Raw genomic sequence first — 26,408 nt, forward strand, 5'->3', positions numbered from 1 at the left:
GACCCAGACACACCGTGGCAGTATGCAGTGGAGATGGAGGCAGGTAGTCCCAGCGAGTCACTGTCACAAATGGCACGAATGCAAAATTCGTCAGCGTGATGACTTCTGGATCTCCACCTTATTAGACCCTCGCTACCGGCCCAGAATGGGGGCCTTTTTTACACCCACTGAGAGGGAGGACAAACTGACCTACTTCAGGGAGCTTCTACGTAGTCGGTTGGCCGATGCCAATCGGCCACATGGTCCATCCACTCGCAGGTCTGACTCGGGGGGCCCTCTGCGCTCACCTTCCACTGCCACGGCTGCTGGGTAGGGGAGGGGTGGTGGTACCGGCTCAATCAGCAGCAGCCTGAGTCTACAGTCGCTGATGAGTAGCTTCCTTCAGCCACATAGTAAAGCTACTCATCAGCAGCAGGTGGACATGGAGCAGGACTTGAACCAGCAGGTGGTGGCTTACCTTGACATGACCCTGCCAACAACCGTTGAAGATCCGCTGGACTTCTGGCCAGCCAAACTCGATTTATGGCCGCAACTAGCGGAGTTTGCCCTGGAAAAGCTGTCCTGCCCGGCCAGTAGTGTGCCATCAGAGCGGGTGTTTAGTGCGGCCGGGGCCATAGTCACCCCAATACGAACTCGTCTGTCCACTAAAAATGTGGAGAGACTGACGTTTGTCAAGATGAATCAGGGATGGATCAGCCAGGATTTCCAGCCACCAATGACAGATGGGTCTGAGTAGATTGACCATGCCCCTACAACAAAATTTTCTCTATTGTGGTTGGTTATGAAACCCTCTGGGGCAGACCTTGGCATTGTACGGCCCGCTTGCCACATACGGCCCTTTGATTGGCTCTGTCCGGCCCGCGCTGATTAGGGGACAACTATGCTGCCTAATCTGGGGGACATCTATGCTGCCTAATCTGGGGGACATCTATGCTGCACAATCTGGGGGTCATCTATGCTGCCTAATCTGGGGGACATCTATGCTGCCTAATCTGGGTGACATCTATGCTGCCTAATCTGGTGGACAACTATGCTCCTTATCTGGGGGACAACTATGCTCCTATTCTGGGGGACAACTAAACTCCTAATCTGGTGGACATCTATGCTGCCTACTCTGGGGGACAAGTATGCTGCCTAATCTGGGGGACAACTATGCTCCTAATCTGGGGGACAGCTATGCTGCCTAATCTGGGGGACATCTATGCTGCTTAATATGGGTGACATCTATGCTGCCTAATCTGGGGGACATCTATGCTGCCTAATCTGGGGGACAAGTATGCTCCAAATCCGGGGGACATCTATGCTGCCTACTCTGGGGGACAAGTATGCTCCTAATCTGGGGGACATCTATGCTGCCTAATCTGGGTGACATCTATGCTGCCTAATCTGGGGGAAATCTATGCTGCCTAATCTGGGGGACAAGTATGCTCCTAATCTGGGGGACATCTATGCTGCCTAATCTGGGGGACAACTATGCTCCTTATCTGGGGGGACAACTATGCTCCTAGTCTGGGGGACATGTATGCTGCCTAATCTGGGTGACATCTATACTGCCTAATCTGGGGGACAACTATGCTCCTAATATGGGGAAAACTGATGCTTCTGGCCTTGGGCCTATAATTCTTTGAAGTTTAGCAGTAGCTAAATACATGCTTAATGCAAATGTAAACATTGATCTTTAAATGTAAGGGGTTATGAAACCCTCTTGGGTACTGCGAAGGACTGCTCCAGACTCATTCTGTGTCTTTCACAAACTACTTGCCTCCTTGGTGCCTCAGGCCTTGGGCCTATAAATATTTGAAGTTTAGCAGTAGCTAAATACATGCTTATTGCAAATGTAAACATTGATCTTTAAATGTATGGGGGCCTTTTTTACACCCACTGAGAGGGAGGACAAACTGACCTACTTCAGGGAGCTTCTACGTAGTCGGTTGGCCGATGCCAATCGGCCACATGGTCCATCCACTCGCAGGTCTGACTCGGGGGGCCCTCTGCGCTCACCTTCCACTGCCACGGCTGCTGGGTAGGGGAGGGGTGGTGGTACCGGCTCAATCAGCAGCAGCCTTAGTCTACAGTCGCTGATGAGTAGCTTCCTTCAGCCACATAGTAAAGCTACTCATCAGCAGCAGGTGGACATGGAGCAGGACTTGAACCAGCAGGTGGTGGCTTACCTTGACATGACCCTGCCAACAACCGTTGAAGATCCGCTGGACTTCTGGCCAGCCAAACTCGATTTATGGCCGCAACTAGCGGAGTTTGCCCTGGAAAAGCTGTCCTGCCCGGCCAGTAGTGTGCCATCAGAGCGGGTGTTTAGTGCGGCCGGGGCCATAGTCACCCCAATACGAACTCGTCTGTCCACTAAAAATGTGGAGAGACTGACGTTTGTCAAGATGAATCAGGGATGGATCAGCCAGGATTTCCAGCCACCAATGACAGATGGGTCTGAGTAGATTGACCATGCCCCTACAACAAAATTTTCTCTATTGTGGTTGGTTATGAAACCCTCTGGGGCAGACCTTGGCATTGTACGGCCCGCTTGCCACATACGGCCCTTTGATTGGCTCTGTCCGGCCCGCGCTGATTAGGGGACAACTATGCTGCCTAATCTGGGGGACATCTATGCTGCCTAATCTGGGGGACATCTATGCTGCACAATCTGGGGGTCATCTATGCTGCCTAATCTGGGGGACATCTATGCTGCCTAATCTGGGTGACATCTATGCTGCCTAATCTGGTGGACAACTATGCTCCTTATCTGGGGGACAACTATGCTCCTATTCTGGGGGACAACTAAACTCCTAATCTGGTGGACATCTATGCTGCCTACTCTGGGGGACAAGTATGCTGCCTAATCTGGGGGACAACTATGCTCCTAATCTGGGGGACAGCTATGCTGCCTAATCTGGGGGACATCTATGCTGCTTAATATGGGTGACATCTATGCTGCCTAATCTGGGGGACATCTATGCTGCCTAATCTGGGGGACAAGTATGCTCCAAATCCGGGGGACATCTATGCTGCCTACTCTGGGGGACAAGTATGCTCCTAATCTGGGGGACATCTATGCTGCCTAATCTGGGTGACATCTATGCTGCCTAATCTGGGGGAAATCTATGCTGCCTAATCTGGGGGACAAGTATGCTCCTAATCTGGGGGACATCTATGCTGCCTAATCTGGGGGACAACTATGCTCCTTATCTGGGGGGACAACTATGCTCCTAGTCTGGGGGACATGTATGCTGCCTAATCTGGGTGACATCTATACTGCCTAATCTGGGGGACAACTATGCTCCTAATATGGGGAAAACTGATGCTTCTGGCCTTGGGCCTATAATTCTTTGAAGTTTAGCAGTAGCTAAATACATGCTTAATGCAAATGTAAACATTGATCTTTAAATGTAAGGGGTTATGAAACCCTCTTGGGTACTGCGAAGGACTGCTCCAGACTCATTCTGTGTCTTTCACAAACTACTTGCCTCCTTGGTGCCTCAGGCCTTGGGCCTATAAATATTTGAAGTTTAGCAGTAGCTAAATACATGCTTATTGCAAATGTAAACATTGATCTTTAAATGTAAGGGGTTATGAAAACCTCTTAGGTACTGCGAATGCATGATCCAGACTCATTCTGTGTCTTTCAGGAACTACTTGCCTCCCTGGTGCCTCTGGCCTTGGGCCTTAAATTTTTGGATGTTTAGCAGTAGCTAAATACATGCTTAATGCAAATTTCAACAATGATCGTTAAATTCTCGGCGCTCGGCCAGGGCCTTCTCCTGACCCGCCTGGGCCGATCCGAGGACCCCACTAATCAACTCACTAACTAATCCAATCGCTTATAGCGACGGGCGGTGTGTACAAAGGGCAGGGACTTAATCAACGCCGGCTTATGACCCTCACTCACTGGTAATTCCTCGTTTTAAGGTTAAATAATTGCAATCACAGATCCCTATCACGAACTGGTTTCAGCGTGCAACACGTACCTGTCCTTGAAAGATAGAGACACGCTAATCCGTTTAGTGGAGCGCTAGGACATCTGAGGCCATAACACACCTGTTATTGCTCGATCTCGCAATTGATCGCGCAAGGTAAGGGGTTATTAAAGCCTCTTGGGTACTGCTGAGGCCTACTCCTGACTGCTCCTGGTGCAATGTATTGGGTAATAAAACACTCTTGGGTAGTGTTATTGTTAAATTTACTGATAATTTTATCAGTAATAAAATTGAATTTTGCAGAATGCTAACCGTAACGGAACGCTTGTTGCGTGTGATTTTTTAATGAAAAAAAAAAAAATATATATATATATATATATATATATGGAGAGGGATTAACTCTGCTTAATCATTTTTGGCGATTAGAATCCTTTTGTGATCTGATCTTTTGGAGACAGATGCGCTTACACACATGTAATAATTTTTTTAACCAAATTTCAAACATTGTGTGGTTTATTATTTTTGAGAAGAATGTCTTTTGGTGGTCCACCGCCCTGCATTATAGAGTCTTCTGAACTGCTGTATATGTGGTTGTTTTTTAAAAACAGGTATTTTGTCAGACAATTTCAATAAAATGTTGCGTTTTTTTGGGGTGGATTGTGAAGCCCGGGTGTGTACTCGTGCATGAGCCAACTCCAGGCTGTGTCTTTCAGGCAATCTATTGGTTCCTGATGCCGCAGAGGTGGGGCCTGGGTCTGGAAATTTTAAATTTTTGGATTGCGGGTGCTACCAAAAAAGATGGACACACCCTAATACGTTCAGTGGAGCGCGCCTGCCCCGGACATCTGAGGGCATAGCACACCTGTTATTGCTCGATCTCAGGAGAAAGGGGGTTCATCATCGGGAGAAGAGAGTTGCAGGTTGCCCTTGAGTCAGCAAGGCAGTAGCACGGTTGACAGTCAGCGTGGTGTGGCAGTAGTGGAAATTCTGGATCCAAACGTGCCCGGGGGAGACCACCTGCTTCGCGGCAGCTTACCTTTCTGGGAGTTAGCGGGTTACCAGCACCGGTCGATGAAAGATAGAGACACGCTAATCCGTTCAGTGGAGTGCGCCTGCGGCCCCGGAAATCTGAGGGCATAACACTGGTATTGCTCGATCTCGTAATTGATCGTGCAAAGGTAGGGGGTTATTAAAGCCTCTTGGGTACTGCTGAGGCCTACTCCTGACTGCTCCTGTTGTAATGTATGGGGTAATTAAACACTCTTGGGTATTTTTATCGGTAATAAAAATGAATTTTCCAGAATGCTAATCGTTACATAACGGAACGCTTGTTGCATGTGATTTTTTAATGAAAATTAAAAAAAAAAAAATAACAGCACGCTGTGCCATTCAGCCACTAAATGGTTTCTTCTTGCTGCCAACATGTTCATGCTGTGTCATTCAGCCACTATATGGTGTCCTCATGCTGCCAACACCTCCACGCTGTGCCATTCAGCCACTATATGGTGTCCTCATGCTGCCAACACCTCCACGCTGTGCCATTCAGCCACTATTAGTGTTGCTCGCGAATATTCGCAATTCGAATATTATTCGCGAATATCGCATATTCGCGAATTCGCGAATTTCGCGAATATAGCGCTATATATTCGTAATTACGAATATTCGTTTTTTTTTTTTTATTATTTGTTTCTTCACAGTACACATCACAGTGATCATCCCTCTCTGCTTCCAGCTTGTGTGGTGTAAAGAAGGCTGTAATACTACTGTGTGAGACTGGCGTGCGAAAATTCGCATATGCGAAAATTAGCACATGCGAATTTTCGTATATGTGAATTTTCGCGTATGCTAATTTTGTATATGCAAATTTGCACATATGTTAATTTTCGCATACGCGAATTGTCGCATATGCGAAAATAAAACGAGGGGATAACGAATATGCGAATATTCGCGAATATATGACGAATATTCGTCCATATATTCGCGAATATTCGCGAATTCGAATATGGCCTATGCCGCTCAACACTAGCCACTATATGGTGTCCTCATGCTGCCAACACATCCACGCTGTGCCATTCAGCCACTATATGGTGTCCTCATGCTGCCAACACCTCCACGCTGTGCCATTCAGCCACTATATGGTGTCCTCATGCTGTCAACACCTTCACGCTGTGCCATTCAGCCACTATATGGTGTCCTCATGCTGCCAACACCTCCACACTGTGCCATTCAGCCACTATATGGTCTCCTCATGCTGCCAACATCTCCACGCTATGTCATTCAGTCAATATATGGTCTCTTGACACTGATGCCACCACCAGGCTCTGTCATTGTGCTGCTGTGCGGCAGTGATTCTAAGAGCGATGCCGGTAATCTGCATGCTATTCTGAATAACAGTATTATTTCACTACCCCAGCACACTCCATATGCGTTTTAGGACACAGCAAAGTGTTCTATACCCCTATAGAGGCTGTATGTAGGCTAGAAATAGCCTTTTTTAATATCGATTCGCCACGAACAAATTCGGATCGAAACAAACTTTTCGGGAAAATTCGGCGATCGGCCGAATCGAATTTTTGAAAAGTTCGCTCATCTCTAATGAGCACCTTGTCCCTTTGTTTCTCTCGACTTTCCTTGAAAGTCATGGGGAAGATTTATCAAAACCTGTGCAGAGGAATAGTTGCTAAGTTGCCCATAGCAACCAATCAGATTGCTTCTTTCATTTTTGAAAAGGCCTGTGATAAATGAAAGAAGTGATCTGATTGGTTACATAGTTACATAATTAGTACGGTCGAAAAAAGACATATGTCCATCAAGTTCAACCAGGGAATTAAGGGGTAGGGGTGTGGTTGCTATGGGCAACTCAGCAACTATTCCTCTGCACAGGTTTTGATAAATCTCCCCCATGGTGTTTGTACTTTGTGTGTTCAGCTTTTTGAAGAAAGCAAAGGTCTAAAATATGATGATTTGTTTGTCGCAGAAGAAGAAGCAGCAATTGTTTTTAACTAATCTGTGTTTTTGGAAATTTACTGTAAACTGTGCATATGTGTAAAATGTTCTGTTGCATTTATTTTTATATTAGTGACCGTAAATGTTGGCACCCCTGAAATTTTCTAGAAAATGAAGTATTTCTCACAGAAAAGGATTGCAGTAATACATGTTTTGCTATAAACATGTTTATTCCCTTTGAGTGTATTGGAACTAAACCAAAAAAGGAAGGAAAAAAAGCAAATTGGACATAATATCTAACCAAACTCCAAAAATAGGCTGGACAAAATTATTGGCACCCTTAACTTAATATTTGGCTGCACACCATTTGGAAAAAATACCGTAACTGAAATCAGTCACTTCCTATATCTATAAACTTCTTACACCACTCAGCCGGAATGTTGGACCACTCTTCCTTTGCAAATTGCTCCAGGTCTCTCTTATTGGAAGGGCGCCTTTTCCCAACAGCAATTTTGGGATCTCTCCACAGGTGTTAATGGGATTTAGATCTGGACTCATTGCTGGCCACTTCAAAACTCTCCAGCTCTTTTTTGCCATCCATTTCTGGGTGCTTTTTGACATATGTTTGGGGTCATTGTCCTGCTGGAAGACCCAAGATCTTGGACACAAACCTAACTTTCTGGCACTGGGCTGTACAGTGCGACCCAAAATCCGTTGGTAATTCTCATATTTCATGATGCCTTGCACACATTCAAGGCACCCAGTGCCAGAGGCAGCAAGACAACCCCAAAACATCATTGAACCTCTACCATATTTCACTGTAGGTACTGTGTTCTTTTATTTGTAGGTCTCATTCCATTTTTGGTAAACAATAGAATGATGTGCTTTACCAAAAAGCTCTATCTTGGTCTCATCTGTCCACAAGATGTTTTCCCAGAAGGATTTTGGCTTCCTCAAGTTCATTTTGGCAAAATGTAGTCTTGCTTTTTTATGTCTCTGTGTCAGCAGTAGGGTCCTCCTGAGTCTCCTACCATAGCGTTTCATTTCATTTAAATGGCGATGGATAGTTCATGCTGACGCTGATGCTCCCTGAGCCTGCAGGACAGCTTGAATATCTTTGGAACTTGTTTGGTGCTGCTTATTCATCATCCGGACTATGTTTGGGGCTGCTTATTCACCATCTGGACTTTCATCAATTTTTCTCTTCCATCCACGCCCAGGGAGATTATCTACAATGCCATGGGTTGCAAACTTCTTGATAATGTTGCTCACTGTGGACAAAGGCAAATCCAGATCTCTGGAGATGGACTTGTAACCTGGAGATTGTTGATATTTTTCCACAATTTTGGTTCTCAAGTCCTCAGACAGTTCTCTTCTCCTCTTTCTGTTGTCCATGCTTAGTATGGCACACACAGATACACAATGCAAAGACTAAGTGAACTTCTCTCCTTTTTATCTACTTTCAGGTGTGATTTTTATATTGTCCACACCTGTTACCTGTCTCAGGGGAAATGAAAGGAGCCTCACGTGCTTGAAACAATCTTATTTTTCCACAATTTTGATAGGGTGCCAATAATTTTTTTTTGCCCATTTTGGGAGTTTGGTGTGACATTATGTCCAAATTGCTTTTTTTCCTCCTGTTTTGGTTCAGTTCCAATATACAAAGGGAATTAACGTGTGTATAGTAAAACATGCGTTACTGCAATACTTTTCTGTGAGAAATAATTCATTTTCTTGAAAAATGTTAGGGATGCCAACATTTATGGCCATGACTGATGTATATGTTGTAATTTAACTGAATATTCAATATCTGAGAACGGACAGTTACTTTTGGTTAGGGATTCCTATTCCTTATGAAAGCAACACAACATCAATCAAACACATGCGATCAGAACATCAGAAAGGCTTTATTTACATGACAATCACTAGGTATCCACATATAGTCAAAGATAGCATAAACATTCATGGCATGGAGTGTCACCATATCATGTTGTCGTGAAAAGCTAGTAATCTCACTGAGGATATACTGTGCTTACAGTTAATAGGACACATCTGTAACTGCTTTCTCTATATACGCTGAATGTTGTTGATATGTAATGAAACCTCAACACTTCATGACAAAGATAACGAAAGCCTGGGATGGATCCATTACCCCAATTCAACCCAAAACTTCTGCCAGCACTGACATAATACTGAAACATGTTCTTTTTTTATTTTTAAAGGAAAACAATAATATAAAAATTATGTAAATATGAGTATCAGTGTAATCGTATTGACCCATTGAATAAAGATAACCTGTTAGTGTTCTCATCAATGAAACCCCCAAAATTTGCAAAGTTGTGTATTTTTTCCAATTTTCTACCAAAATATTACTAAAAGAGTACCAATAGTGTAAAAAGGGGAGGCATTCCTGCTAGGCTAGGTCAGAGTAAAAGATATAAGGTCAAAAATTAGAAGAAAGAGAAAGAGAAAAAAGAAAACGTGTCTAAAATAGCATAAAATGATAACATTTATTTGGAAAAATTATGTGAGGTCTGCGGCAGGGCCCTTGTCGCAGGCTGGTCACTAGATAAAATGGTTGCAATGGTATAAAATGCTAAAAATATAAAATATACACAGTGGTATTGCACTTCACCAATTGGACAATGAGACAATGAAAGTGGGGCAATGGGACAGTGCAAACAGTATCTGTTTAGTTATACTGTAAAGTCATATTATAGGAGCCAGGATTAATCCAGATGAAAGCACATAGCAAAAAAGTTGATAATCCAAAAAGGCAAATTTTCGGTAGCTCTGGAGCCTCCCAGATTGGGGCCCACTATAAACGTTTCTAGGTGTAGAGATACAGGCGATGCCCCCTCTACCCCGACGGCACGGTGACTGAATGCAAGAGGGCAATCACTATACAGTTCAGGCACTTAGTGCCTCTTACCGGCTACAGTGTGCACAGTCAGGTGAGTGCAGCTGTGCTTGCCATCCGGATACACGTCCCTCTGTCCCGGCGGCACAGGAGAAATGTAGGAGGGGTGATATGATCCGGTGCTGGGGGTCGGAGATGATGGCTTGGAAGCAGCGTGTGGCAGCGCTGTGAAGCCTAGCGGTCGTAGCAGCGTATGGCAACGCTGGAGGTATCCTTTCTACCCCGACGGCACGGGGAGCAGGTGAGAGAGTAGGTGAGAACCAGCAATGCGGTAACGATTGTCTCAGATGATGTGCAGGGTTGTCTTAACACCAGACGCGTTTCGGGGAACTGCGTCCCCTTTTTTAATGGTGGAGGTTCAGGAAGACTGTATAACTAAACAGATACTGTTTGCACTGTCCCATTGCCCCACTTTCATTGTCTCATTGTCCAACTGTGTATATTTTATATTTTTAGCATTTTATACCATTGTAACCATTTTATCTAGTGACCAGTCTGCGAAAAGGGCCCTGCCGCAGACCTCACATCATTTTTCCAAATAAATGTTATCATTTTATGCTATTTTAGACACGTTTTCTTTTTTCTCTCTCTCTTTCTTCTAATTTTTGACCTTATATCTTATACTCTGACCTAGCCTAGCAGGACTGCCTCCCCTTTTTACACTATTAGTACTCTTTCTTGGCACATGGGTATGTGCAACGCAGTATCCTCGGTATAGGTTTTCTCTTTTTACGTTGAGCTCCCACATTTTTTTTTTTTTATATATTACTAAAAGAGGTCTGGATGTCTTCCTGAGCAACAGCTAAAGTGCAGAATATGAAGTTTAAAACTGTCCTTTGTTATATGGTAATGAACCTCAAGTAGTCATTTCCACAACCAACATCACTACTATTCTAGACCTATACAAGATTTCAATGAAGAGCAGTACAGTTGGCCATGCCCGGGGCTATCAATCATGCCTGGCCAGGTGTGATTATAGCACTGAGTGCTGTGACTACTAGGGATGCCACATGCCTTGATGACTACTTTAACCTCAATAGCATATAATGCAGGACACTTTTGAAACTCATTTTCTGCAGTATTGCGGATGCTCCGGAGGATATCCAGACATGAGAAACATTATTTTACCCTATATAATGTGTTGCCACCAGTTAAATAGAATAAAATTGGAAGTCAGAATGTGCCTAGGGCAGCACCTTACAGGCGGCAGCGCCAGGGAGCAGGACATTTTTTATTGTCTGTCTGTTCTATCTATTCAGCCTATGCCCCCTTTAATCTCGAGCCTTGGGGGGAGGGGGCTTGGGGGGGGGGTAAAGCACAGTCAGGCCACACTGGGAATTGTATTCCTAAATTGCCTTTTATACTCTCTGAAATATAAAGTTACCCTATCATTCTGCAACTAAAGGACTCAGCTTTAAGCAGAATGATGGCTTATACAAGTCCCCTATGGGGATTAAAATAGTGTAAAAGAAAAAAAAAAAAAAAAAAAAGGTAAAATAAATATATAAATAATAAAAAAAAAAGCTTTTGAATAATCCCCACCAAAGAAAATTTGGGCTGTCAATCATGCAGAAGTAGCAGTTAATGCAGCCCATATCTGTCTCACCCTGATGAGTACTTGGACCTCATTAACATAAGGCGCATGAACATTTTTAAAACTATTTTATTATTGTGGAAGCTCAGGAGGACCTCTGAATGTGGTGAGAAACCTTACGTTACCCCATAAATCATGTGTTGCCATCAGTTACAAAGGGTAAAATCTAGTCAAAGGTTACCTCTGAATAAAAATTTCAAACTGCAAAAAAAAAAAAAAAGAAAAAAAAAACAACCAACACATTAACAAATTTAGTATTCCCATAGGGAGAAATATTCAGTCAATTAAAATCATTATTGATTCTGTATAGCAAACGACATACTTGCAAAAAATACCCAATGCCATAATAAGTTTTTTGGTCACAGTACATCCCACTAGTGACCAAAATGTCCCATCTACCCTAAAATGCTTAAAAAAAATGCAGCTCATGCATAGAACTCTGTGGAAGCTTGCTGTTTTCATAGAAGGCAATGCCTTTTCATGAGGAATCCACAGAAACGATAAACACGTTTTTGTGGCTAAAGCTAAGCCCCAGCTTAGTAATGGACACCGTCTATAACTATTCCAATACTGCTAACAACTAACTACTAAATCCCTTACTAAGCCTATAAAGTAATTTTTTTTTAAACACAACACGTTAAAAATATTTATTACAAAAACACTCCCCCACAAGCCCTAAATTAAAAAAAAACACAGGTCAATCAGACACATGTCAATCATGTCAAAACTTGTTGATAGCATAGGGTCCTACTCCTTCCTCAAGAGATCTCTAGACTTCTATACGATCAGCAACTTGTCTGATTGACACAGTAGCCCTGTCTAGCTGCGGGCACAGCTCAGCCTCTTCAATGTTGGAAAGTTCAGCAAACCCCCAAAGTTTGGATAGAATTCGGGTTCAGGAGCTCGGTTCGCTCAACTCTAGTTCTTCAAATCACATAATTTATTTGAAGTGTCTTGTGCTCATATGGGAAACGGGAGTTATGTCAAGGTAACATGACCCCATGTTTCTAGAAATTGTGGTGCACTTTGTACATTTAAATGCAATCTGTATACTTATTATTAGTTTATGTAGAATTTCTGCAGGTTGTTGTGACTGAAAAATCCATTCTATACATCTAAATAAGGTTATTTCTGTAACATGTGAACATATTTCTACAATAGATCTACAGGGTGTAAACTCAGAAGGCAGAGATCCAATCTATAATCTCTCCTACTGTTTTTAGATGTAGATGCTAAAATATTAGGCATGATTTTTATATTGAAGCTTAACAGTGATCTTAATTTTAATCCTTCCAGTATTTATCAGCTGCTGTATGCTCCACAGGAAGTTGTATTTCTTTCTGGAATTCTTCTCAGTCTGACCACAGTGCTCTCTGTTGACACCTCTGTCCATGTCAGGAACTGTCGAGAGTACAAGCAAATCCCCTTAGCAAACCTCTCCTGCTCTGGACAGTTCCTGATACGGACAGAGGTGTCAGCAGAGAACACTGGGGTCAGACTGAAAAGAACTCCAGAAAGAAATATAACTTTATTTGGAGCATTTAACAGCTAATACGTACTGGAATGATTAAGATTTTTAAATTGAAACAATTTACAAATCTGTTTAAGTTTGTGGCACAAGTTGATTTAAAAAAATGTGTTTTCCACCAGAGTACTCCTTTAAGGTCATCGGACACAAATGTAGGTCCTGGTGCCCTGGTAAGAAACACACAGGTTAGACTGTGAAGTGAGCCCAGGAGCTTCATAAGCTGTTAGTGCACTTACAGTCAATGATGGAGAAGGGCGATCTTGCCATTCCCCTTTTAACCTCTTAAACGTCATGATCAAGAGCGATCACTGCACTTAAGCAGCACAATGGCTGTCCGCTTAACTGATCAGCAGCCCCACATCATGTATGTAGAGGTCCAATCGGTTTGTTCTTCTCATTTTTTCTGCGCAGGTCCAGCTTTTATCTGCTGTTAGAGCCTGCTGAACCAGGCTCTACCAGCAGATCACCGATAACACTAAGTAATGCAAGTAAAAGTCCCCTATGTAGACTTAAATAGTGAAAGTAAAAACAAAAAATAAAGTGTTTTAAAAAACACATAAGCCCCTACCTCTTTCCCAAATAAAAAACAACAACACATATTTAGTATCGCTGCATATGGAAATGTCTGAATTATTAAAACATAATGTTAATGATCCCGTACGGTGAATGGCATAAACGTAAAAAAATACCCAATTCCAAAATGTTTTGGGCACATCTCATCCAAGAATTTTTTTTTAAATAGAATCAATTTGCTAATCTGTTTAACTTTCTGGCATCAGTTGATTTGAAGAAAAATTGTTTCCCTCTGGATTACCCCTTTAAGGGATTCGGTAACCCAGACAGTAATCACATTACTGATAGATTAATATTATTTGGCATAGACTTTACTGTAACTTTGTAATGTTATGTGGAAATAACTGTGTGACATATTTTAATGGAAAACTGTCAGCCTGTTCACCCACACTAAACCCACTGGATTATGGTGTGGGTGAACAGGATTCCATAGAGGGGACACTTACTTAATTCTGTCCACTGGTTGCTGAGATATTTGCCTCTGAAGTTCCATTGCTCCATATAGATGCCTGATGAAGTAGCTGTGCTGTGAAACGCGTTACATTATGGATGAACAAACATTTTTGTCCTACTATCTGGTTTTTGAGCGCCCGTATATCCCGTCCATACCTTGGAGTTCTACTTTTGTTATACCTGACGAGATGTGGAGTAGCTGCTGACACCTTATCTTCATTCTACGCCTTGATCCATTGTTGCACTTGGTGGAGTGTAACCCATTGCAGTAAGCACGAAACCCACCTGAATTACCTTGTGCAATTATCTTGTGCAACAATGTTATCACACTATGGAGCGCTGTCTGTCATTTGTTTTATTGCTCCATCCAGGGAATTACGCGCTTGAGGTGAGGCCCTGCCGGCTGGCCGCCTCTGCCTTCCTTTTACAGTTCCTAATCCCGCCCACCACTATTTGAATATTCATTTTCTTCAACTTCACGTCCTAGTGGAACGGAGTCATGTATCACATGAGCTCTGGCCGGACATGTCACCTGTGAGCGCTCTCTGCTTCTGTCCCCACTGACAGCGGGGCTGGGATTCGCATCGCGGGAGGCACCCGCTTGCGAATACCAGCCCATCACTCACCTCCCTCATCTTCTGCCTCTCCGTGTCCTCACAGCCACGGCACACGTGCCCCCGCCTCCTAGGGTGCGTGCGCGCCGGAGCTCTTACTCTTAAAGGGCTAGTGCTCAATTAATCAAAGTGTCTACACCTGTTCCCTGTCTTTAAATATCAGCTCCTCCCTTGGTTCCCTGCCGGATCTTTGGTTACCTTGTGCCATAGTGTTAGTCTGTGTCCCTGTTACTGTGTACCTGTTCCTTGCTACCTTATCTTCTTTGCACCAGTGTTACTGCCCTGACCTTTGCCATCTTGCCACATCCTGCCAGTCTCCTTCTGTGCCACACCACCTCCTTGCTACCTGTGCCACCTGTCGCAGCAAGACCATCCTGCTTTGCGGTGGGGTCTGGTGAAAACCAGCAGCACCTTAGACTCCGCTTCCTGGCACGACTCACATAATCATTCACACAGGCCCAGAGGATCCACCACCTGCCGTGACCTGTTACATTAAGATCCGGCCATGGATCCCGCTGGGGTGCCTTTGCCAGATGTCTCAGATCTTCCCACCATCGCGGCTCAACAGATGCAGCAGTTGGCCCATCAGGCACAACAACTGAATCAACTCTCAGCCATGGTGGAACAGCTTCTTGCCGCTCAGCAGCAACAACTACAACAGCATCAGCCACCTTCCTGAGCCTCCTCCTGTGTCTGCAGCTTCTCCTGGGACCAAGCTTCAATTGTCTTTGCCTCAGTCCTTGCCTAAGTATGATGGAGATCTCAAGCTGTATAGAGGCTTTGTAACACAGTGTTCTTTCCATCTTGAACTCATGGTGGATCTGTTCCCAACGGAGCCTTCTAAAGTGGCGTTTGTGTTCAGTCTACTGTCTGGAAGAGCTTTGGCTTGGGCTACTCCTCTCTGGGATCGTAGAGATCTGGTCTCCTTGAATCTGTCAGCCTTCATTGCAGAATTCCGCAATGTATTTGAAGAACCCGCGCGAGCCTCCTCTGCCGAGACAGCTCTTCTGAACCTCTGCCAAGGGAACTCCTCAGTTGGCAACTACGCGGTTCAGTTCCGCACTCTTGCTTCTGAACTTTCTTGGAACGATGAGGCCTTGTGTGCTACCTTTAAAAAAGGACTTTCGAATCAAGGATGCTCTCACTGCACGAGATTCTCCGGCTAACCTGAGCGAACGTATACATTTAGCCACTCGAATTGATGTGCAGGAGGAACTTCCTTTGGAAAAAGAATCTGCCCGAACACGGCGTTTACCTCATCTGGCCCACGTGTTCCAACATCTACCCCTACTCTCTACTTTGCCTCTTGCTGAAGAGGCTATGGAAGTGGACCGTTTTCACTTAACACAGCAGGAAAAATCCTGTCAACGCAATGAGAATTTGTGCCTATATTGTGCCAGTCCGGAGCACTTTCTAAAAGACTGTTCTATACGTCCTATGCGTCCGGGAGAACGCTCTCATCTTGGACTAGTAGGTGTGGCTTCCCTCCTCGCTTGACCCTGGTTGTAGTATTTTCCTCTGCCTTGACGTCTTTCATCGCCTCTGCCTTTTGGACTCAGGTTCCGCTGGTAACTTCATTGGTGCCTCCCAGGTCCATAAACACTGTCTTCCAGTGTCTAGTCTTGCCAAGCCCTTCTACATCTCTTCTGTTAATGGACAAAATCTGAACTGTAAAGTGTAATTTCGGAAGTAGGAAATTTGCATAAGGAAAAAATTGCATAAGGAAAAAATTGAGCTCTATGTGCTACCACATTGTACTACGCAGCTTGTTCTTGGTGTTCCTTGCTTCAATGTCATTCTCCACAACTTGACTGGATTAAATCACTTGTTGGGGACAATATTGCCAAGATCACTGTCTTGTTACCCCTGTGAAATCTTCTGTGCCTGTTAAACTCAGAGGTAAAGTCTTGAATTGGGGACATTCTTCCTTGCCACTTGGTCATCTTAGAAGACGGAAGACTCCTTGACAGAAGCCTGCAAGTTCCTTACAGCCTTTGCCCAATCCAGAAACCCCCTGGCCTCATGTAGTGGGGAACTTTTTGAATTCCAAAGAAGAGGGGGAGACCAAAGGGGGGGGCTACTGTAACACCTGAGCTCCGGCCAGATATGACAGCCGCCAGCGCTCTCTGCTTCTGTATCCGCTACCGGTGGGGCTAGGATTCGCATTGTGGGATGCGCCCGCATGCGAATCCCAGCATGTTAGTCACCTCCCTCATCTTCCTCCTCTCCGTGCCCTCGCAGCCCCGGCGCGCGTGCCCCCGCCTCCTAGGCCACACGTGCGCCGTAGCTCTTTTTCTTAAAGGGCTAGTCCTCAATTAATAAAAGTGTCTACACCTGTACCCTGTCTTTAAATATCAGCTCCTCCCTAGGTTCCCTGCCGGATCTTTGGTTACCTTGTGCCATAGTGTAAGTCTGTGTCCCTTTTACCGTGTACCTGTTCCTTGCTACCTTATCTTCCCTGTACCTGTGTTCCTGCCCTGACCTACTGCCATCTTGCCACATCCTGCCAGTCTCCTTCTGTGCCACGCCACCTCCCAGCTACCGTTGTGGACGAGTCGTGCCAGGGGTAGCGACCTGGGTGCTGCCTGCCACAGCAAGACGATCCCGCTTTGCGGCGGGCTCTGGTGAAAACCAGCGGCACCTTAGACTCCGCTCCCTGGCACAGCTCATGTCATCATTCACACAGGCCCAGAGGATCCACCACCTGCCATGACCCTTTACAAGTCACAGGTCATGTGATGCACAAAGCGTTCATATTATGCAGAGCTTTCATGTCACCAGGACATGAGAGCTGGTTGAAATCTTCTGGCATTTGAGCTCTGCTGACAGAGCGCTGTGCTCACGTGACCTATGACTCCACATCACTAGGACGTGGAGTTGAAGAAAATAAATATTCAAATTGCGGGGGGCGGGATTAGGACCTGACAGAGAAAGGCAGCGGTGGCCAACCAGCGGGCCCCACCTCCAGTGTACAATTCCCTGGATGGAGCAACAGAACATCCGAGGCAACTATCTCAGCAACCAGTGGACGGAATTCAGTAAGTGAATCTATGGAATCTTGTTCACCCCCACTATAACCCACTGTATTGGGATTATTGTGGGTGAACAGGCTGACAGTTTACTTTAAAATATGTCTTAAACTTGTTGAATAAAAATGTTCTTTCTTGATAAAGTATCTTGATGAAGTGTCAATATTCATTGTTTACAAAATATAAAAAATAAGCTAGACTATTTGAGACTGGAAAATCCTTTCTTTTTTTTGGGGGGGTAAATAATAGTATAAATAATTTTCATGTCTTGATAATTTGCATATTTTTTACCCCCAGCAATTTATAAGTCGTTTTGTTTATGCAAGTTTATGCAATTAAAGTAATGTATTTTTATTTATTTTTTTTGTAGACTGAACAGCTCATTACGCTTTGGATTTTGTTTGTCTTTATCATGGTTGGAAATTCAGTAGTCTTGTACCTTACATGGAAGGAGAGGATTCGAAGGAGAAAGTCTCGCATGACATTTTTTGTTACGCAACTCGCAATTACAGGTAAAAAAAATGAGGTTACCATAATTAATAGATTCTTATACATCTGGTATTGAAATTAGGACTGATAGTTAGGATATACTTTTTGTATGTCATAAATTACATCTATAGTACCAAATATGTTATTACAAAAATCACATTGGACCATCAAGGATCAGACATAAGGGTATGTTCGCACACAGAAAATATATACAGACAGTGGGGGAGATTTATCAAAGGATTTAGACTGGTTTTTCTTGTCTAAATTTGTCGCACAGAAAGTCGCAGTCTAAATCTGTGCGACTTTTCTGCGACTTTTGCCCTAGAGGATTTTTAGAACATGATGCATGCAAGTCTATTTTAGACTGAAATGCATTGAAAAATGCATTGGTGCTGAATTTATCAAAAGCGACTTTTCAGCGACAAGTCGCATAGGCTGAAAGTACTCCGAAATGTCAGACCATGTTGGAGCAGGTTTAAATATAGACTAAAACATAGATCATGCAGCCTGTGCACAGAATTTATCAAGAGCCTTGCGTCATTTGATAAATTAGGTGCACAATAGACCAGACTAACCCTCTGTAGTTTGGTCTATATTGATGCGGGACATAGACAACTTTGATAAATATCCCCCAATATATTGCATACTAGAGAAGAGTGAACTTTGAAAAAGCTTGGTTGTGCCACACCCTAACAAAAAGCTTTGTTTGGACAGAACTAGTTCTGTCTGAATCAGCTTTTACTTTATCATACTTGGGCCCGCCACAATGAACCTACCTTTGAGAGTCTTTCCCCCCACTACACAGCAAACCAATGCTGTTGTACACAGAGTTGGCTTGCTGCTAACTGTTACAGGGTTTCCTGGGCAGAAGTAGAAATTTGATGAGGGATTTGGTAACCATTGACTACTCAATTCTAATAGAGAGAATAGGTCACTATTGATATTTTGTACTATTAAACTTATGCAGCTGTACAGATTGCACATACGATATGTCTGTCCTGTAAACAAAAGGCAAATTGTTCATCAACATGTGAAGACAGAATAGACAATGTAATTTTGCGAGATTTATGCTATAACTTTCTTAACCCCTTAACGACCATGAAGGTAAATGTTAGTCCTGGTGCGGTAGTACTTAGTGCACCAGGACATACATTTACATCATTTGTATGACCACGAGCATCGTGCTATCAGCAGCCGGGGACCTGCCGGTAATGGCGGATATGCGTGATTGCGCGGATGTCCGCCATTAACCCCTCAGATGCCGTAATCAATATAGATCATGGCATAATGCGCATGTTAAAATAGATGACACAGCACTGCCGCAGGGATCCGGTCAGCAGTAATGGCGGCCAGAGGTTCCCTCACCTGCCTCCGGCCGTCTCCCGGCATCTTCTGCTCTGGTCTGAGATCTGGCCTGTAGATGGAAATATAAAAGTGTTATGGATTTTAGAAGGTGAGGAGGAAAATGGCATAATAGCTTACAAATTCTTTAACCATATTTAGTAAACAAAAATGATTGATAACCTGATTTAAAAAAAATTTTTGTGGAGATTTCTAATACTGTATTTTGATATCTTACTAGTCTGCTAGTTTTCACATTTTGGGGAAATATCTATGTGTGCATTTATGTGTGCACAATTTTTGGATAAGCACCTGATGTGCACAAAGAATATTAAATTTTTTAGCACCACACTCGCAGAGTGGGTGGGTAGTGGGGGGGGGGGGGAGGGGGGTTGCGTAAAAGGGGCGTGGTAATTTTAGGCAGACATTTTAGTGGAATTCTGCCTCCCATGTGAGGATTGCTTTAGACCAGCATGTGAAATGCCAGTCTGGTAAATACCCCCTAAATTCACATTTTTATCACTACAAAATTACAAATGCAAACACAAATGTGCATTTAAATTTTATGACAGAATATAAACTTTACTAAATGCTAAATAATATACATGGAAATGTCACAATATAATGTTGAAATGATGCTTAATTCTGTCAAAAACCTATATTTTACAACATAATTGATTCGCACTATTTCACAGTTGAAATCAATTTCTAACATATGTCTTTGCCTGTCTTTGGCACACATCTTGTTGGAATTGATTGCTTTCTACCGTTTCTGTGCAACTTAAATCTCTTCTACAAGAAAAGCAGAAATACACTTTATTACACATTTAGAATTATTTGTGTATTTTAGTGATAAATAATATTTACCAAATACTGGATAAGAACTAGTATATTACTTGAGCTTGTACATGTGGATTGTGTGTTTGAATTACAGGTTAATGTAGAAGTCTGGATGTATAGGGTACAAGGACCTTGTTTATCACTACTGGGATCATATGTATTTTGTTCAATATTTTAAGCCAAAATCAGGAAAGCATCTAATATTGAGAAAATATTCATAGAAGATTTGAACCTTTGATGAGTTTTGGAACCACTACCGGTTTTGACAAAAATGCTGGCCAAGGGACTACATGTAAACCAAGTCTAAGGGGGGGGGGGGGGGGGGTTTCCCACACAGTGTTTTGTGGCACTTTTTGTAGATTTTTTTCATTCAGTCAAAGGCAAGAGTGCATTTAGGAAAAAAAAAACCATATATATATTTTTTTATTATGTAGTAAATTTTTCACATAATATCCACATAAATACACATTATGTGAACAATATTTAGGTATTTGGCAGTAATGGGGTCAGTATTTTGGATCATTATTTGAAAGTCAATAATTAGAAAAGAGGCACATTTTTTGTTTATAGTTTTCTTTGTTTATCACTTCTGATTTTGAAAACATTATAAAAATAAATATGAACTATTCTCAAAATCTCATGGCATGTGGACTACAATGCAGAAATCTATGACGTGCCTTTTAATTTCTCCTGCATATTTTACTCTTCTTTTTCCTTGAGGGCTAGTCACTATAAACTTTATAGGCAAGCGGTGTGACCTGTGCTGGATTTATATTTATGTATTTATATATATTATATATATATGCTTCACTTATATTTGTCCTATCAGGACTTTCCTTTTCTATGCGCCATTTAAATTGTGTCCACAGGATGTATACAATAGTGAGCAATGATTGTGCTTTTTCTTTCTAGACAAATTCTTTTATACAAATCCGTATTGTTTCGATCCCAGGGAGTGCTAGGGAGACATCAGGAGGTGTCATAGAGACAGCAAGAGAATTAGGGTATCAGGAAGAGACAGTAGGAGGCTTGAGGTGTCAGGGTGCGTTCACACTGCGGAATCTAAAAACAGAAACATAGAATGTGTCGGCAGATAAGAACCATTTGGCCCATCTAGTCTGCTTAATAATCTGAATACTATGAATAGTTCCTGGTCCTATCTTATATGAAGGATAGCCTTATGCTTATCCCATGCATGTTTAAACTCCTACACTGTATTTGCAGCGACCACTTCCGCAGGAAGGCTATTCCATGCATCCACTACTCTCTCAGTAAAGTATTACTTCCTGATATTACTGCAGCAACCTTTGCCCCTCTAATTTAAAACTATGTCGTCTTGTGGTAGTTTTTCTTCTTTTAACCCCTCTTACGGACTCCGCCTTTTTCCGTTTTTGCTATTTCATTTTTTCCTCATCACCTTTTAAAAATCATAACGCTTTCAATTTTGCATATAAAATTACATATGATGGCTTATTTTTTTGTGCCACCAATTCTACTTTGCAGTGACATTAATTATTTTACCCAAAAATTCATTGTGCGACATAATTGAAGAAAAAATGTTGTTTTGTAACTTTTGGGGGCTTCCGTTTCTACGCAGTGCATTTTTTGGTAAAAATGACACCTTATCATTATTCTGTAGGTTCATACGGTTAAAATGATATGCTATTTATAAAGGTTTGATTTTGTCGTACTTCTGAAAAAAATCATAACTACATGCAGGAAAATGTATACGTTTAAAATTGTCATCCTCTGACCCCTATAACTTTTTATTTTTCCGCGTACGGGCCAGTATGAGGGCTCATTTTTTGCGCCGTATGCTGAAATTTTTATCGGATCAATTGCATTGATCAGACTTTTTGATCGCTTTTTATTCATTTTTTTATGATGTAAAAAGTGACCAAAATACGCTATGATGGACTTTGGAATTCTATGATGGACCTATAACACTGCACACACTGATCTTTTACACTGATCCCTGCAAAGCCATAGCTTTGCATGGATCACCAAGATAGGGGCTCGATTGCTCAAGCCTCAGCTCAGGCTTGGAGCAATCAAACACCGATCGGACACGACGGAGCAAGGTAAGGGGGTCTCCGCTTGTGTCCTAGCTGATCGGGACATCGCAATTTTATCGCAATGTCCCAATCAGCCTGACTGCCTTCCCGGCGTTTACTTTCACTTTCAGACGCGGCGTCAACTTTGATCACCGCGTCTGAAGGGTTAATAGCGTGCAGCACAACGATCGGAGGCACGCACTATTAGCCCAGGATCCCGGCTATAACTAGCAGCTGGGACCGACCCCGTGTGATGCGGGGTCATGCCGTGACCCCGTTTTAAACAGCGGGACCGGGCTCAGGGCGTACAGAAACGCCCTGAATCCTTAAGAGGTTAAATATGCTCTCCTCCTTTACCATGTTGATTCCCTTTATATATTTAAAAGTCTCTATCATATCCCCTCTATCTCTTCTTTCTTCCAAGGTATACATGTTAAGGTCCTTTAACCTTTCCTGGTAAGTTTTATCCTGCAATCCATGTACTAGTTTAGTAGCTCTTCTCTTAACTCTCTCTAGAGAATCTATATCCTTTTGGAGATACGGCCTCCAGTACTGCGCACAATACTCCAAGTGAGGCCTCACCAGTGTTCTGTACAGCGGCATGATCACTTCTCTTTCTATTGCTTATACCTCTCCCTATACATCCAAGCATTCTGCTAGCATTTTCTGCTGCTCTATTACATTGTCTTCCTACCTTTATGTATTCTGAAATAATTACTCCTAAATCCCTTTCCTCAGATACTGAGGTCAGGACTCTCAAATATTCTATATTCTGCCCGAGGGTTTTTACGCCCCAGGTGCATTATCTTGCACTTATCCACATTAAATTTCAGTTGCCAGAGTTCTGACCATTCTTCTAGTTTTCCTAAATTCTTTTCCATTTGGCGTATCCCTCCAGGAATATCAACCCTGTTCATATCTTTGTGTCATCAGCAAAAAGACACACCTTACCATCGAGACCTTTTGCGATATCACTAATGAAGATATTAAACAATATTGATCCCAGTACAGATCCCTGAGGTACCCCACTGGTGACAAGACCTTGTTCTGAATATTCTCCATTGACTACAACACTCTGTTGTCTGTTACTTAGCCACTGTCTAATCCACTTAACAATATGGAAGTCCACGCTCAATGACTGTAGTTTATTGATAAGTCTTCTATGTGGGACAGTGTCAAAAGCCTTACTAAAATCTAGATATGCGATGTCTACTGCCCCTCCGCCATCTATTATTTTAGTCACCCAGTCAAAAAAATCAATAAGATTTGTTTGACATTATCTCCCTGAAGTAAACCCATGTTGTTTTTCATCTTGCAATCCATGAGATTTTAGATGTACCACAATCCTATCCTTTAGTAGGGTTTCCATTAATTTCCCCACTATTGATGTCAGACTTGCCAAATTCCAATCTTCCAGTGATTGGTTAAATAATTGTTACCAGTGATTGGTTAAATAAATCTGTTAACGGTTTTGCTAGCTCACCACTAAGCTAATAATTTTGGGTGTATCCCATCAGGCCCCTGTGATTTATTTGTCTTCACTTTAGATAGCAAACATAGAACCTCTTCCTCTGTAAAGACACATGCATCAAACATTTCATTAGTCTTCCTCCCTAATGGAGGTCCTTTTCCTTCTTTTTCTTCTGTAAAAACAGAAGTATTCATTCAGTGAGCGGAGATTCTGTCTGGCAGTGGACGACGAAGATACTTCGGCGCTAGGGCCGCGGGGCACTGAGCCTTCACCATTGACAGCTATGCAGTGCTCGCGGTATCCATGCAAAGAATCACAAAATTCTGCCCATGGAATTTCGCGGGAATTCTGTAGTGTGAATGTACCCTCAGAGAGATAAAGGGATCTGATCAGGAGTGTAGTGGAGCCACGATGCAAGTGGGTGTCACTGCCTGCTGAACCTGTTGGGGAAGGACTTATGTAGGACATTTGGCATCAGCATATTTTAAAATAGTATTTTACACATTTTCATCCAACATATTATAAAATAATCTTAAAATCTTTCGGTTTGTATTCTGGCCACTAAGAAACTTACACTACCTAAGCTGTATACTCCTAATAATCACAGACAGGATTACAGCAAAGACAGGGTCAGACCATTCAGAACTCACCCTTCCCCTCTTCTCGCAAAGTGACCTTTACATACATTTTCTAGTAAAAAAAAAACTTCAAGTATTTCAGTCCATTTAAACTGAAGGCTAGACATATCAGGATAAAAGCAACATGTCCTACGACATTACTTTTACCATTACAATATGTGTACCTAACATCGCCCTGGCTGCATTCAGCTGTGTGCACATATAATCACAAACATCCTCTTTAAATTATTTAATGAAATGTATTTTTTTGTAGTCACTGGGTCAGTTTTAACATACACAGACTGAAAAGGGATTTGGCCTCAAAGTTTTTGCAAAAATGTTTCACATACATTTGCTGACTAGCCTTAAAGGGTCCCCCTTTCCCGGTGGCAGAACATGTCTGAAAATATTGGGGCCACTTCTGATCACATGACTTGCTTGCAGACTATTGTGATTTGGAGATGGAGTAGTTGGAAGACCTATTGACTTTTTGGCCCCAATTTTTGGACATATGCAGCCTCTTGGGTTAGGATTAGAGTATAAACATCATTCGGGGGGATTTATCTAGGCTTGCATGCCCATTTTATGGCTTAGATTAGTAGCTAATTTTTATTTTACGCAAAGGCATTTTTTATGCTGGTTTTATCAAGTAAGCATTGTGAACTGAAAATAGAAATTCATAAAATTTACAATAATTGTATAAGTGGTTGTAACTAGAGATATACAATTGTTATATTGCTTACTCTTTAATTGTATTGTAATAACTATTTTTTTTTTTTTTAAATAGATAACATCTAGTCTTTTAATGTGCGGTGTAGTCCAATAGATGATGTAGGTTTGCAGTCAGTTTACATTTATATGATTGAGCCCTAATTATACCAGCATGTAATATGTCATGAAAACCTACATCTGCCCAGGGGCCGATCCAGAGTCTAGTCTCGGGAGGGGCACTATTAGAGTATCATGCGCTGGTCGACACGCCCCCTCCCATAGACTTGCATTGAGGAGGTGCCGTGTGATGTCACAAGGGGCGTGGCTATGACATCATAACCCCCGCAGCCTGCACCCAGGGGTTGGAACAAAATGTTCAGAACGCCGGGGCACTGGAGTACCCCTTTAAGTATGCATGCAGAATAGTGCCCCCACACTAGGTAGGCAGCATAGTTCCCAGTTCCCCCACACTAGGAAGGCAGCATAGTTCCCCCACATTAGGTTGTAGTTCCCCCACATTAGGTTGGCAGTATAGTTCCCCCACATTGGTTTGTAGTTCCCCCACATTAGGTTGGCAGTATGTTCCCCCACATTAGGTTGTATTCCCCCCCCCCATTAGGTTGGCAGTATAGTTCCCCCCCATTTGGTTGTAGTTTCCCCACATTAGGTTGGCAGTATAGTTTCCCCACATTAAGTTATAGTTCCCCCCCATTAGGTTGGCAGTATGTTCCCCCACATTAGGTTGTAGTTCCCCCCCCCCCCACATTAGGTTGTAGTCCCCCCCAATTAGGTTGGCAGTATAGTTCCACCACATTAGGTTGTAGTTCCCCCACATTAGGTTGGCAGTATGTTCCCCCACATTAGGTTGTAGTCCCCCCCCATTAGTTTGACAGTATACTTCCCCCACATTAGGTTGTAGTCCGTCCCCCTCCCATTAGGTTGGCAGTATAGTTCCCCCACATTAGGTTGTAGTCCCCCCCCCATTAGGTTGGCAGTATAGTACCCCCACATTAGGTTGTAGTTCCCCCATATTTGGTTGTAAGTTTCCCCACATTAGGTTGGCATTATAGTTTCCCCACATTAAGTTGTAGTCCCCCCCCCCAATTAGGTTGGCAGTATAGTTCCCCCACATTAGGTTGTAGTCCCCCCCAATTAGATTGGCAGTATAGTTCCCCCACATTAGGTTGTAGTTCCCCCACATTAGATTGGCAGTATGTTCCCCCACATTAGGTTGTAGTTCCCCCCCCCCATTAGTTTGACAGTATAGTTCCCCCACATTAGGTTGTAGTCCCCCCCCCCCAA

At 42.9% G+C, this 26,408-nt stretch overlaps 1 protein-coding gene across 2 annotated transcripts in view; it reads left to right on the forward strand.

Moving 5' to 3' along the window:
* The window catches only part of NPSR1 (neuropeptide S receptor 1), a 199,996-nt gene that overhangs the window by 22,492 nt on the left and 151,096 nt on the right, over nt 1-26,408 (forward strand). For both annotated transcript variants that reach the window (XM_056520441.1, XM_056520440.1), the window contains exon 2: nt 17,954-18,095. In XM_056520441.1, coding sequence (XP_056376416.1) covers nt 17,954-18,095 — 142 coding nt within the window. The remainder of the gene's footprint in view (nt 1-17,953; nt 18,096-26,408) is intronic.

Source organism: Hyla sarda, chromosome 5 (genome assembly GCF_029499605.1).
Source record: "Hyla sarda isolate aHylSar1 chromosome 5, aHylSar1.hap1, whole genome shotgun sequence".
Classification (NCBI taxonomy): domain Eukaryota; kingdom Metazoa; phylum Chordata; class Amphibia; order Anura; family Hylidae; genus Hyla; species Hyla sarda.